This window comes from Syzygium oleosum, unplaced genomic scaffold (assembly GCF_021117445.2).
Source record: "Syzygium oleosum isolate NSW1041296 unplaced genomic scaffold, Sole_v2.1 Sole_v2.06, whole genome shotgun sequence".
Taxonomy (NCBI): Eukaryota; Viridiplantae; Streptophyta; class Magnoliopsida; order Myrtales; family Myrtaceae; genus Syzygium; species Syzygium oleosum.
Window position 1 is genome coordinate 2,487,016 of NW_026607490.1, and position 13,824 is coordinate 2,500,839.

Below are 13,824 nucleotides of genomic sequence, written 5' to 3' on the forward strand. Positions count from 1 at the left end.
TCGAGTTTGTGTTCAATAAGTTCGAAGACGTTCCTTCCATCAATGTATGTTTGTAGACACGTTACGCATTCTCAAAATGCTCACGCGTCTAGAATATCGAACATGATAGAAATTGGATTAGACCGCTGAACTAGCCGAGCTCAAGTTCGAGCTCGATTTGGGATCGGACGTGTCGATGTCGAGTATTTATCGTGTTGAGTCCTAAACCTACTAGCGAGTGACTCGTCCCGACTCGGTTTCACCCTTTAGTTCTTAGTGCTGCGATGGCGTAGCCGGGCTCAAACGAAAGACCCGTCCAAGCCCCGACCCGGCCCAATCAAGCCCGTCCAAATGCCGACCCGGCCCAAAAATGACCCTAGCCCAGCCCGGCCTGGCCCGGCTCAACCGCTGAACCTATCTTCTGCTTGGGAGATTCTTACAGAGAAGAGAAATATGAACTTCGGCTGTCCCTGCTCGTGCTTACCGCATGATCGACACCATTTGCCTTGGGCAACAATGCAAATGCTTCGTGGATCCTTGGAAAACAATCCAAAGAGTTGCCCACCGGTCCGTCTTTTAAACCCATTTCGGGATTGACCCCATGTCAAACTTTTTCACCGCCTAGACGATGCTTCTTCGTCGCGTCCTCCCGTCTCCCAAGCACCGCTTGAGAGACGCTTCGAATTTGCTCCAGAGGTGGGGACACCTTGAACCCTTTTTCGCTTCTTCGGATTTTCCATCTCAAAGTTGGTTTTTTTGTCTCGCTGAGTTTCATTCACGCCTCGATATTCCCGTTCTCGAGTTATGCGTCTGTGGTTTTGCTGATGTTTAGCCTCATTTCGATGAAGGGACTCTTGTTGGGATCTTTTAATGGGTTGGGTTGTGTTTCAATTTGGTGGGAGCTATTTGGTATGAAAATTTCCTGGCGAATTGTTACTGTCAGGGCTTTCTAGTGGGAAGCATTTTGTGAAACTTATGAAGCCAAATCATAGACTCATAGTGGTGATTCAGTTTATGCTTGCTCTGCTTTGGTTTTAAAGATTCATCTTGAGCATGCAAGATGTGGGTCAGTACTGGTCTGTAGTTTCACTGGTGTTCAGATGGTTGCTCGATTCAGGTTTTTATTAGGCGGATGGCTCCTGGGGTTGTTCTTTTGTGAAAAGCTTGCGACTATGCTTGATGTCTAAAATTAGATGATTGGAAGCAATGTTTTCTCAGTCTTTTAGCTGAGTAATGTGGATTCTTGTTTTTTTGGCAGAGTATATGAAGTATGGAAGTATGAGTAACATCTAGGATGGTCTAATTGCTAGTGCCATAGTCATGTGCATTGGAAAAGCTTTATGGTCAGAAGTACCTGCCTTGTTCACTTTGTTGACCACTTGTGAATCTGTTGTAGGTTTGGGCCGCAGAGGAAGGTTCAAACTTTTAATTATTCAAAATCCTCCAGAAATGGTAATGGGAGTCGAAATGTGTATCCTGTATTTCCTGCAGAAGCAGATGCTTCTCGGTCTTGGCGAAACTATCTCATCGTATGTCACCATAGTTCATTTTCTTTGTGAGATGATTGTTGTCTTGCTTTTCTGGCTTGTGCAACATATTGTAAATATTTAGGCACCTACACTAGTTGGTCACAGTCTTGTAGTGTGCGTGCGCTTCTTTATGCATTCTTATTTCCTTCTTTTCAATCTTATGCAGCCTAGTCTTATGGTAGGAGGTGTTGTCGGGGCTGGAGTTCTAGTCCGTTATAATGACGAGAGGAGAGCAACTTTAAAAGGTAACTCTTGTTGTTGACTTATTCTTTTTTTATCTTACAAAGGTTTCAAATAGAAGAAATAGGAGGAATCGCTTTTGTGCCTTGAGGAATAATCTTTCCTTTCATCCATGTCTTTCCTTTCCTACCATATCTGTGTCGGAGCACTTAAGGTTTAAGAGCATTGAGCGATTCTCTTTCATTTTGAGATAAGTCAACAGTTTTATGGGTGTGCTTTTCTGAGATGCCAAAGTAAGTTGCATGAGAAAGATGGAAACATATGAACCAAGAGGCCTAAGATTAATTTGTCAAGCATGATTAGACATCTGTAGTCAGTGATTTTTTTGTCCCATGGATTTTATTGCCAGAATCTTCAAAGCAATTTAATGAGGATACTGCTTGTAGCGCACACTTACTGATGGTTACGTGCCCATTATGAGCAGATGCCGAAAGTAAAACCTCACTTATATTACTCTGGAAATTCAACTCTCTTAAACTCCATATGTGCGCTTTGCTTGGTGCAGTTTTCAGATAAGCTCATTCTGTTTAGGATGGATACCTTTTCGTGCTTTAGTTTAGGTTCAAGTGAATTAAAGAACACATATATTCAAGCTTTTTCTGCTACTTATCACCTCCTGCTTCCTGTGGAAGTTCCCGTTCCCGCATCATTTAAATTCAACTAAATGTTTTACTTCATTTCTCCTGCCTCAAAACTAAAGTTCTGAAAGTAACTAATTGCATTAAATATTCATGAAGAAACTTGTAATGTGATGATCTGGAACTGAGGGTAGCCAGCACCCAATTAATCCAGGATCAACTTGAGGATTTACACGTGCAATCTCTATAGTGAGGCTTGTTACCTTGGTATACTGACCAGAATAGGACACCTGAAAATTTGCTGGTGATCTAGAAATAAAGCTCTGGTTTTGTGAAGACGTAAGTGACCGTTTATAGGATCTCTTCTGTTGAATTAGGTCAAGGTAGTACCAGGGAAGGAAATGCAGTCAGGGGACCGATTATTGGTGGACCATTTTCTTTAATTGACACGGAACATCGGATTGTCACTGAAAAGGACATCAAAGGAGAATGGGTACTCCTCTATTTCGGGTATACATCATCACCTGATGTTGGTCCCGAACAACTCAATACAATGGCGAAGGCTATTGACACATTAGGTTTGGCTCTTGTACCAACATATTTGTGACATCAATTATCTTATTGAGGGTGTCACTGACATTTTGTATACTGCTACAAGCAAGAGTCAAAACAGAACGCAGAGATTTTACCAGTATTTGTCACGATTGATCCTCAGAGGGATACACCTTCTCATCTCCGTGCTTATCTTAAAGGTCAGGGTTCCCCTAATTTTTCCGTTACTTTGTTTCCAAACATGATTTGCCGCTAAGTGTCTGCAATTCTTTAAAGGACTGCAGAGTTCCATTCGAGAATAACTGGACTTATAGGACCTGTTGCTGCTGTTAGACAGATGGCGCAGGAATACCGAGTTTACTTCAGGAAGGTGGAAGAGGACGGGGATGATTATCTTGTAGAGACCTCTCACAACATGTAAGCCCTTTTGACCTATAAGTTTCTCTCTTGCGCTTTAAATTCATGTAGTTCCATGACTCTGGCCTTGATTGCCCTGGTAAACTAAAATGGCGTGAAGTGCATAGATAGTGAGGGGTTTTGTGATAAATGTGGCATTATTGACAAATATTTACTCTTAGTCATATTGTGTTTAATTGGTATACATAATCCAGAGAGTTGAACTTTCAATGAAATGCAAATATAAAACTAGAGAGGGATTGGACTGGCCTTTTCAGTTCAGTTGAGGTTGATATCCGACTGGGTTTTTTGGTTGGGTAGTTCGCCTCTCAAGGAAACAAAGGATCGGGTACACTGCCGGGTTCCTTTTCTATACACTTTCTGTGTACTTGTGTGTGAAGCTCTGTTTTAATCTGTTGAAAATGCGTCATGACGCCCAAAAACTTCAACAGGTACTTGCTGAATCCGAAGATGGAGGTGGCGCGCTGCTTCGGAGTGGAGTACGGTACTGAAGAACTGTCGGAAGCAATAGCCACCGAAATACAGAGAAACCCAAGAAGTCGCACTGCCCAGTGACGACAGATCAAGTAGGCACAGAGAGAAAGAAAAAAACACGAACCAAACGCTAACAAGTCCCAGGCAAAAACATCAAGGGCGGCACACAGACGATGAGATAGGGTTTATACGATTCGCTCGGCAGAACTTCTTCTCCATACGTCACCTACCCAAAACCCTAAATACGCAGACGCACCATGCAAACCCTCCAACATGAAACCCAACACCAGAGAGAGAGAGAGAGAGTTTACAGGGTTGAGAGAGCGTTCGCGGAAGGGCGATTCGGAGAAGACGACGAGCAGCGAGCGACCGCCAAGAGTACTCGAGATTGAATCGGGAGCATCTCTCTCTCTCTCTCTTCGTCTTCGATGACCCGACGACCAACTCCTTCTTCTTATCCGCGGAGCAGCCCGCGACGAAGACGAGGTCGAGGACGACACGATGATGATTGATGAAGAAAGGAGTAGAAGAAGAAGCAGAAGAAGTAGAACAAGAAGAAGAAGAAAGAGGGGTACTGTGTTGGCGCGTCCACGTGAGCCCGCGGGGGACATCGCCCGCCCGGATCTCGCCACGTCAGCGGCGCCCGTTGACGGGCTTAGGAGAGGGTCAATCCGAGGGTCTGACCCGAGCCGGGTGGGGGATTGCCTCCGCATGGATCCGCGGATACGCTAGCACTTCCTCGGGGCGGCAGCAGCGCCCCCTCTCTCTTATCGCCGTGTCCAAACACGCCGCGTGTTAATTTCGACTCCCCCGGTCGCATCAAATTTTCTTGGTCCCCCTCCTAGGAGGATGGACCGACGTTACCATAAGAGTCTCGTACCCATTTTGAAATACTTGATCGTGATTGCCCCGGCACCGCCAATGATTAGAAAGTACAAGAGGTATGTCGAATTCGTCGTTAGAGCTCCGTTGTGGAAGTACACACGCAGAGGTCGAATGCATTTATTAGTATCGCAACAGAGGGTTTCGACCCCTTTCCCTTGCGTTTTGAAATGCTAGCTCTCGTACCGCCACTGTGTCATTGCCGGCGGTACATGAGCAGCAATCAACCCATGGGGAGGTCGGCCGGATAGTTACGGCTCATGTCTTTTCATTTTATTTGAATTATATGGTGTATGAAATGCTTAAAATTAGATTATTTCCGCAATATAATTTTTGAAAAGTCCGGAATATATTTTTATTGAGAGGGTGATACCCTGAGATGCCAGATGGCGAAACATGCTAAAGTCACACATACTTCTCTATATGGGATAGAGATGGTTTGGCAAGCACGGCTCAGCTTGAAGTACCAATGGCTCAGCCAGGGACAAGTCATCCCTTGACTCCTTAAGATCGATGCTCGAAACATTAGGAGGCATGCTCCAGTTAAACCCCTGGATTAGCCTGGCAAGGAGCATCACGATCACCGTCGTCCCGAGCTGCATGGCAACGCACCCACGGCGGCCCGTGCTGAAGGTAATGAATCGTAGGTCAGGCTCCGCGAGCACGACTTCCACATCATCGCTCCTGATGTGCCGCTCGGGCTTGAACTCGAGGGGTTCGTCCCACACTTTAGGGTTTCTACCAAGGCCTAACCGGCTCAAGAGGATGTGGCTGCCCTTGGGGATGTGGTAGCCGGCCACAACAGCGTCCGACAGGGCAACGTGCGGGACATTGAAGGGCACGATCGGGTGGAGCCTGAAGGCCTCCCGAGCGCATGCCTTGATGTAGTTGAGCTGGGGGATATCGGACTCTTGGACTAACCTCTCCCTTCCCACGACTCTATCTATTTCTTCTCTAGCTTTCTTCAGGAGTTCGGGCTGATTTATCATCTCCGCCATTGCCCATTCCACTGCACTCGATGGATTGTCCACCGCGGCCATCATAATTTCCTACACATATCAAGACGTACCAAAAAAGGTATGCATCTTAAGTTAACTTCGAAATCTAATTTATAACCACAAATATGGAAATAAGAGTATGTGTAAGTATGTATTTATTATAGGAAAATCTTTCTTAAGGAGCTTTTAAATTAGCTTTTGGATAAGTTTAATGACATTGACATTAGGGCGCATAGATATCGACTTTTTCGACCAAGTATATAACCTTCTATGGTTTGCTTTCTAACCTTTGATGATGATAATAATAGATACATACAACATGAACGAACAAATTTCTCACCGTAACCTGCGCTTTGACTTCATGTGGCGTGAGCAATGGCTTCCCTTGCGAGTCTTTCAGCATAATAAGAACATCCAACAGGTCTTGAGGCTCTTTTTCATTACTCTGCGAGCTCGAATGGTCCCTCCATTGTTTGATTCTCTCATTCACGATGGGCTCATGCAACCTTCGAAACGTCCTCGTGCAATCTTTCACTACCTTCTCATGCCCATCGAGGTCGAGCCCCACCAAGAACGGGAAGTAATCGGAGACGCAGAATGCGTAGAGATAGTTCACCGCTTTGAACAGTGCGTCCACATGCTGTTCTTCATCCATGGTTGGTCCTCCATCTTCCCTTCCTTTGCCAAAGTATCTCTTGCTGAACATCAGCCTCCTTATCACATTCCCACAGTAGTGCCTCGCTGTCTGCCTCAGGTTCACCTGCCCTAGGCTTTGGCACTGGTTGAAGACGTACTTCATTAGGTTAGCAGCTTCCTCGGCCCTCTTGTCGTGGAGCCACTTGTATCGCACCGGGCATATGATCTCCAACTTCACGACCCGCCTCATCTTCTGCCACTGCTCCCTGTGGGGCGAGAAGATGGCGGTCAAATAGCCCCCGCTCAACGCCCGGGACGACATCGAGACGGGCCTCGACGCAAACGTAGCATCTTGCTTTATGAGGAACTCCCGGGCAATCTTCGGGTCGGTTACGGAGATGACGTGCGTGTTCCCTATGCGGAAGCACGCGATGTTGGTGTCCATCTCCTCCATCCAACGAAGGATCCACTGGCCCGAGGGCTTGTTCCGGAGCACGCTGAGGGCGCAGCCGACCACTGGCCACGGGGCGGGCCCCGGGGGGAGTTGGAGCGGCTTGGATATTCCTTTGACGTTTTTGCACCAAAAAGATTTGATGATGTTGTGAAAGACTAGTGCCATGAGAAGTAGGCCATAGGCCAAGGTGGCGAAACTCATCATCGTGGCGGCAATCAGAGAACCGTCGACGCGCTAGCTATTCTTAGCCTCTCCGGAGGTACATAGGACTAGGATTTTGGGAAAATGCAGAAGACCACGAGAGTTGTGCATGTACATACACTGATATAGATGTGGCTATATAGGGAAACTGAAATCGACCAATCAAGTACTTACTAAATAAAATGCAAGAGGATCCGATTCTATATAAATGTGATTAATTGGAGTAGATTCCCAAGCAATTAATAACTTCAGTCAAGGAATTAAACATGCCTATGTTTTTTTAGGGATTTTCTTGTTTCAAATCTAGCGTAAGTAGGGATAATGGTAAAAAAGTCGTAAATCTTGTGTACGGTTGTCAATTCAGTCATAGATCTTTCAATTATGCTAATTTAGTGTTAACCCGTTTGCAACTTGCCAATTTAGTCCGAAACATTTTAATAATTTCCCAATTTAGTCATAAATCTTTTGACGATTTGTCAATTGAGCCGTTCTGACTAATTTTGGTAAGAAATTGCTGACGTTAATGTCACCCGACCATCTCATGCGGTGTGGCCGACACCAACATCGACAAAGTTTCCATTTTTATTTTTATTTTCATTTTATTTCCATTTGGCTTGTGGCTAAAACTCGGTCATGGCCGGTGATCGACCACATGCGAAGGCGTCATGGCCCTCGCCGACCACATATAAGAGTCGCCCTCATTGGATCTGGCGAGGGCTCAACCCTCATGGCTTGGGCGAGGGTCACCCTCGCCGAATCTGACGAGGGCTCAACCCTCGCCTGCAATGCCCTTGCTAGCCCTCACCTATTGCCGGTCACCAGTCATGGCTGAGTACCGGCTACAGTCTCAAGAGAAAGAAAACGGAAAAAAAAAACATAAAAAACGAATATCTTTCTTTTTTAAAAAATGCAAAATTTATCCCCATCAGCGATGGCCGTATCACGTAGGATGGCCGGACGGCCGGTTGAAGTTCATGTCAGCGATTTCTAGCCAAATTGAACGGAAAGACTAAATTGGTAAATCGTAAAAAGGTTTTAAGACTAAATTGACAAATTATCAAAAACTTTATAAACAAATTAACACAATTGGAAGGTTTGGGACTAAATTGAAAAGTTGTTTAAAGGTTTGGATGAAATTGGCACAGTTTAAAGGTTTGAACTAAATTAGCACAATTTAAAGATTTACAATTGCATTGACCGTTGTACAATGGGTTTAGAGCTTTTCAGACAATTTTTCCGGTTTAAATACAAGTCTTATGGTAGTTTTGATAGTCCAAAGCTGGCAAGTACTTAAAGAAATGCTACTCTGTAATTGTGCTTATCTCATACCTTTCTCGGCCTTTGGGCTTAAGATCACGCGCTCATCTCATGCAGCTTCTTTCTGTTTGATGAGTTAAATTTGTATTCTGGTAGTTGACTGATTCCTCAGTGTATACTAATGCTCTACGTAAAGACAAATGGAAAGAAAAACATTTTTTGAGCAGAAAAATATGTTGAATAGAACGATTTACCATTAAGGTTGCTTGTCGTTAGTGCTAAAAATAAGAAGAAAGGTTTGACGAGGTTTAACGTGGTACCTCCACAAATTGAGTTGTTGTGAATTTGCAAGTTCTAAAGGCGTCCCCTTTAAGTAGGCTGCAGTGACCACATAGTCTCCCCAGAACGTTTCAGAAATGAAACCTTGGTATTTGATGACACGAGCAACCTCTAAAAGATGACAATATTTTCTCTCGACAACCTCGTTTTGTGGGAGTGTGTAGACACAGGAACTCACATGAAGAATGCCATTCAAGGTAGGGATGAGCATGGTCCAGGTGGGTGATTCCCACCATGGAACCGGGAACTGCCCACTAAGGACCGGTTCCGAAAAATTGGAACTGGAAACCGGACCGCCAGTCCAGTTTCTAAATAGATCTATGGAACTGGTTCCACCAAGTTTCATGTAAATGAAGGTGATCGAGAGCGAGAGAGGAAGGCGATCAATGGCCAAAGGCACGGCCATGAGAAGGTGGGAGTTGAGCGTCGAGGTTCAAATTAGAGATTTTAGGGTTTTCATTTTTCTTAAATGTTTTCTTTTTTTTTTGGTTGAAATTTTTCTTAAAAATTATATATATTATCAGTCCCATCCTGGTGGGTGGTTCTATGCCTAGAATCGGGAATCAAATCGGTACTCACCTGTTTTAGTAAATTGGAACCGGGAATCGCTGGTTCCGAGATGGTCCGATCTAGTTATGGGCGATTCCCGATTCCTTTGTACACCCCTAATTCAAGGTAAAAAATGAAGAACGTTCGTTATTAAAAACTCACGGGCATTGTCAGCACGAATCCGTTGACGGATTTATAAAACTGATTATTTTATCAAGGTAGGAAAACTCTTAATATGGGAAAAGACTTGGGCTTTGGATTGCATGAGGAGAACCTAAGTTGCACATGTATAATTATCCACGATTATGAAAAAAAAAAAGGGACCCATCACGATGTGGAGTGTGATATGGTCTCTGAATGTCCATATAGCATGAGGGAAAGGTTGTCACATTGTTTAGCCAATGGACAAATAGAGCACTTGGGATGAGAAAAGCAGGCACTGTGACCCAAACGTTGATGAGATTAGGAAATATTATTATTAATGTTGGCATAACAGAGCGTACCCTTATTTTGGGGGATACATGAAAAATCAAGACTTTTGGGTAGTGTAGCCCAAAAATAAAGTCCATCATGATTTTTACCCAAGCCCATCAGTTTTCTAATCGAAAGGGACCGAAAGAAACGGACATTAGAATCAAAAAGAATTTTGATAGGAATTATCCTCACAAAGTTTGGAGACAGAAATGTAATTGAATTGAAATTCGGGAATGAGGACATTTTTCAATGTGATGGATGGACTCGAGACGAATGTTTCCAATTTTAGTGATAAAGGTGTCACTTCCATTTGGAAGGCAGACTAAATTGTGATGAAAGGATTTATGAATATGGTAAAAGAAATGTTTATTGCAAACTATTTGGTCACTAAAATCTGAATCAATAATACATGCATCAATTGAAATAGAGCTGATTAAGCAATAGGATATACCTACATAGCTAGTCGTTTTGTCTTGGGGACCCAGCTGGCTTTAGAGCTCTCATGATTTGCCGGAATTGATCGTGATTGATGGGCTAGTTAACCTTGGCATGCGTTGCGACTGAAATATCTTGTCCTTTCCTTTCTTTGTATGATAATGACATTTGCAATGTTTGCAAAATTTACATTTTCCTTTGTTGGAATATGGGCCATTGGATTTGGATGACGTGGCCAAATTTTGGCCGTAAGATGCCTTCCACCGGATGCTGATGTGGCGTGATTTGCGTTGTCTAATTTGGGTGCGGCAAGGATGAAAGATGCGCTGTCGGATTGCGCCACGTGCATTGAGCCGTCCAATTTCGTTATCAAATCTTGGCCATTCATTTGCATTGAGCCTCGGGTGCGCCCTAGACCGTCCGATCGGGGATGACACGATTAAATCGTGATCGTCGGTTGTGAAGGAAGAAGGGAAGTCGTCTTCCTCACTTGGGAACCCTAGTGCTATGCCTGAGTGAGCGAGACCTCCATGATCGGAACTTGCCACGGCACGTTGCTGTTCCTACATTGCCTTTGCCACAAGAGCAACGTGGTCGCCGACCTTTAGATACTCTGAAGAAACAAGGCATTGGGATTCTTCTTGCATAGCGAGTTGGTAGATCCGTTTGAGCAAGGGAACAGGATCCGTAGCGAGAATCTGACTTCGAAAAGGTAAATAGCTTTCGTTTAGTATGAGTAGGAACCTAGTGACCTTCTCCTGTTCCTTGATTGCTCGGTATTGCGCTAGGGTAGGTTCGAGTCTTTCAAGGTTTTCTTCGGCCATTCCAAAGGGCCAACAATCGGTTTAAGATAGCAGTGACCAAGAGGTTGCCCTGTTTTAGCTCCAATAGGGCCTGAGTTATCCCAAAAAGTTTGGCCCTGTCGAACTTACCGTACATTTCTCGAATATTTTCCCAAATTTTATTTGCGTCTTTAGTCGGAGGAAGTCCGGCAGCGACCTTTAGGGTGAGGCAGTTGCCGATTCACATTCGAACGATTTGGTTGCACTTCCTCCAATGTCGTGCAAGCCGCTCGTAAGATAATATGAGCATGGTGCCATCAATAAATCCATAGTTATCCTTCGTGATTAGGGCACTTCGGAGCTCTTGGGACCAAATGGAGTAGTTCTCCGGTCCTGCGAGTTTTTGTTCAATAAGGGCGCAGTTCTGGTTTGTCTGGCTGTCTATGTTACCCTTCCTTCGTCTAGAGGGATTTCCGCGGTTGTTTGATGTGCCAGATTTTGAATTCTGATTTCTAGGCATCTCTTCCTTGCAGGCTGAAGAACGGTGTACGGAAGCTAGTATACTCTGCACAATATGGGTGATGGAAAGCTAAATGGAGGAAGATGTGCATTGCTTTCTCATATTGAAACTATACGAGTACAATCCTATTTGTAGTACATCATCAAGTAAATCATCCATGATAGAAGACTACCGAAAGAGAGAGAGGGACAGTACTGCGACCACTGAGCAGCGAGTGACTGCAAAGAGGACTTGAGATTGAAACGGAAGCATCTCTCTCTCTCTCTTCATGTTCCACGAGACGACGATGATGATTGATGAGAAGAGAAGACGGAGAAGTCGGAGCGAGAAAGGGCAGTGTCGATAGGTGTGTAGGAGCTGCGGCGATATTGCTGCCCAGATTTTGCCACGTCGGCAACGTCATAGACAAGCTAAAAGTGCGGAGGTCAATCCGATGGTCTACCGGAGGCGGAGGGTTTGCTTCGGCATGGAGCCGAAGATAAGCCAGTAATTCCACGGGGTAGGGCCTCTTCATCTTGATGTCCAAACACACGATGGTGCTTCGATTCCCAGTATATCAATTTTTCCTCCTCTTTGAAAGTGCGAGGATGGACAGATAGCCTGAGTACTACTGCTAATGGTATTATAAGAGCGTCATATCCATTTCATAATATTTTATCACGATTGCTCAGCACCATCGATGATATGATGTCGCGACCTCCCCGAACCGGCCCCGCCGTCTAAGGGGTTTGGCTAATGGATTACTAAGTTAAACCTAACTCGAGCTCTCCCAAGCCCATACCAATTCGCGACTTAAGTTTAAGTTGTTAACATGCAAATCAATTTCATCTAGGAGTCGCCACTAATCAGTTTTTGGTGGGTCGACTAGACACCCAAGTAAACACACGGGAGAAATGCTTTACTTCTACGAACCAGAGATTCAATGGATACGGGGACTTGATTACACTAATTGAACAACTAGTGCCCTTTCGGTACCTAATCTTGCTCAATTCACCACCTAACGTGTTCACACTAACTGGGAGTCTCAAAAATTCATTCCTAACCAAGCTAAGAGAAGCAACAATCAATGCCTGAACTTAACGTGCATAATCAGCCACATGCGAGATTAAATTGAATGCGCAATTCAAAGTGTGTGAATCAGGCAATGTGCGATCAAATATGACGCTAATCACGCAAAAGGGGCAAGAAAAGCCAATTCCAAAACCCAAATAACATTTTTTTAATTTTCGAATTTTTTTTAATTAAATAATTTTTTTAAAAAAAATTTAAAAATTGTTTTTTGAAATTTTTTTTAAATATTAAAATAATATAAAATAGACCGGGTCGGATCTCCACATCCGACCAGGGTAAAATATATATATATTTTTTGCAATTTTTCTTTTTAAAATTTTTTTAATATTAAAATAATAAAAATAATATTAAAATATTATAAAATCGGATCCGGGTCGGATCTCCACATCCGAACCGGATCGGGACTGACCCGGGCGCGCCGGCCCGGGTCCGCCGCGAGGCGGGCGCGGCGAAGGCCCACTTCGGAATAAAAAAAACTACAACCCAAAAACAATTAATTAAAAACACCTAGGTCCAGCCCACTATAAATGAAAACCTAAATAACACTTCAGCCCAAATTGACCAAATCAGCCCATTCACGAAACGAACCAAGAAGAGCCCAAAGCCATTAAAACACAATAAACCTAAAGTCAGCCCAAGCACAAAACCCTACCCGGTTTCGACCCGTCCGCCCGGCCCGGTTCTCTCTGACCTGCTCGGAACCCCCCTTTAGCAATTTCTTTTCTATTTTTTTTTCTTTTGTTTTTCTCTTTATTCTTTTTTTCTCTTTTGTCTTTTCTGGTCTCTCTCCCCACGAGCATTTCCTTCCTGGAGTCTTCTTCTTCTTCGGTGGCCCTTCACCGAGACTTCCTCACGCCTGCCTGTATTCCACGTGACTCTCACCTCGGCACTCCGATCGCCGGCACGGGCCGCCAATGCCAACGACCGCCACTGGGCTCACGCCCTAACCGTTGGCCACCACAGCTGTCACTGAATCACCCCCATCGGCCACCTCTCCGGCCACCAAACCACTAACATCGGCGGCCGATTTTCGACACTAACTAAGACCACACCAACAGCAAACAAACCAACAAACAAAACAAGAATTCCTGTGCAAGAGCGGGAAGGCCAGGGAGCTAACAAGGACGGCTTTCAACCGTAGGCTTTATTGGCAAGGGAGTGGCTCCTCCGCGAAGGAACGCGTACACACAGCCGACTCGGACGAAGTGCATGTCGCAACAAAGCCACGTAACAACACATATTGCAGTCACCATTCAACATATATGAGAACTAATCAAGCGTAAAAAAACAAGTTCCAAGCATGGATTCGCGAAAATCGATTTGGTTCCTCGTTTGGACACTTCATCGAACATGTGTGGTGCAACCCGAAAATGGAGCCACAGATCCGATTTTGACGGATTTTATGGTCGATTCTCAACATATAACGTTTAGACCATCCTCACTGGTTGCCAAAAAAA

General features: G+C 44.5%; 2 protein-coding genes and 1 long non-coding RNA gene across 3 annotated transcripts; 2 read left to right on the forward strand and 1 right to left on the reverse strand.

The window, feature by feature from the left end:
* The first annotated feature begins 453 nt into the window (after positions 1-453).
* LOC130138409 (protein SCO1 homolog 2, mitochondrial-like) lies at positions 454-3,850 on the forward strand. The gene is made up of 7 exons (XM_056312416.1): positions 454-675; positions 1,376-1,508; positions 1,675-1,753; positions 2,704-2,904; positions 2,989-3,078; positions 3,163-3,295; positions 3,727-3,850. The coding sequence occupies exons 1-7, from the start codon at positions 608-610 to the stop codon at positions 3,848-3,850; spliced, it is 828 nt and encodes a 275-aa protein (XP_056168391.1). The 5' UTR covers positions 454-607.
* Positions 3,851-5,070: 1,220 nt separating this feature from the next.
* On the reverse strand, positions 5,071-6,940 carry LOC130138538 (tyrosine N-monooxygenase-like). Its single transcript, XM_056312810.1, has 2 exons — positions 5,990-6,940; positions 5,071-5,700 (listed from the first exon to the last, which is right to left on the reverse strand). Exons 1-2 carry the CDS (start codon positions 6,938-6,940, stop codon positions 5,071-5,073), a joined length of 1,581 nt encoding a protein of 526 aa, XP_056168785.1.
* Positions 6,941-10,431: 3,491 nt separating this feature from the next.
* On the forward strand, positions 10,432-11,946 carry LOC130138458 (uncharacterized). Its single transcript, XR_008816864.1, has 2 exons — positions 10,432-10,706; positions 11,310-11,946. It is a non-coding gene; the product is annotated as an uncharacterized LOC130138458 (long non-coding RNA).
* The last annotated feature ends 1,878 nt before the right edge of the window (positions 11,947-13,824 follow it).

Excerpts from the sequence above, each read along its gene's own strand:
- LOC130138538 (XM_056312810.1), bottom strand. The coding sequence starts at position 6,940 with ATGAGTTTCGCCACCTTGGCCTATGGCCTACTTCTCATGGCACTAGTC. Across the intron at positions 5,701-5,989 it reads AAGTCAAAGCGCAGGTTACG|GAAATTATGATGGCCGCGGT; the intron begins GTGAGAAATTTG and ends TGATATGTGTAG.
- LOC130138409 (XM_056312416.1), top strand. The coding sequence starts at position 608 with ATGCTTCTTCGTCGCGTCCTCCCGTCTCCCAAGCACCGCTTGAGAGAC. Across the intron at positions 1,509-1,674 it reads CTTGGCGAAACTATCTCATC|CCTAGTCTTATGGTAGGAGG; the intron begins GTATGTCACCAT and ends AATCTTATGCAG. Across the intron at positions 1,754-2,703 it reads GAGGAGAGCAACTTTAAAAG|GTCAAGGTAGTACCAGGGAA; the intron begins GTAACTCTTGTT and ends CTGTTGAATTAG.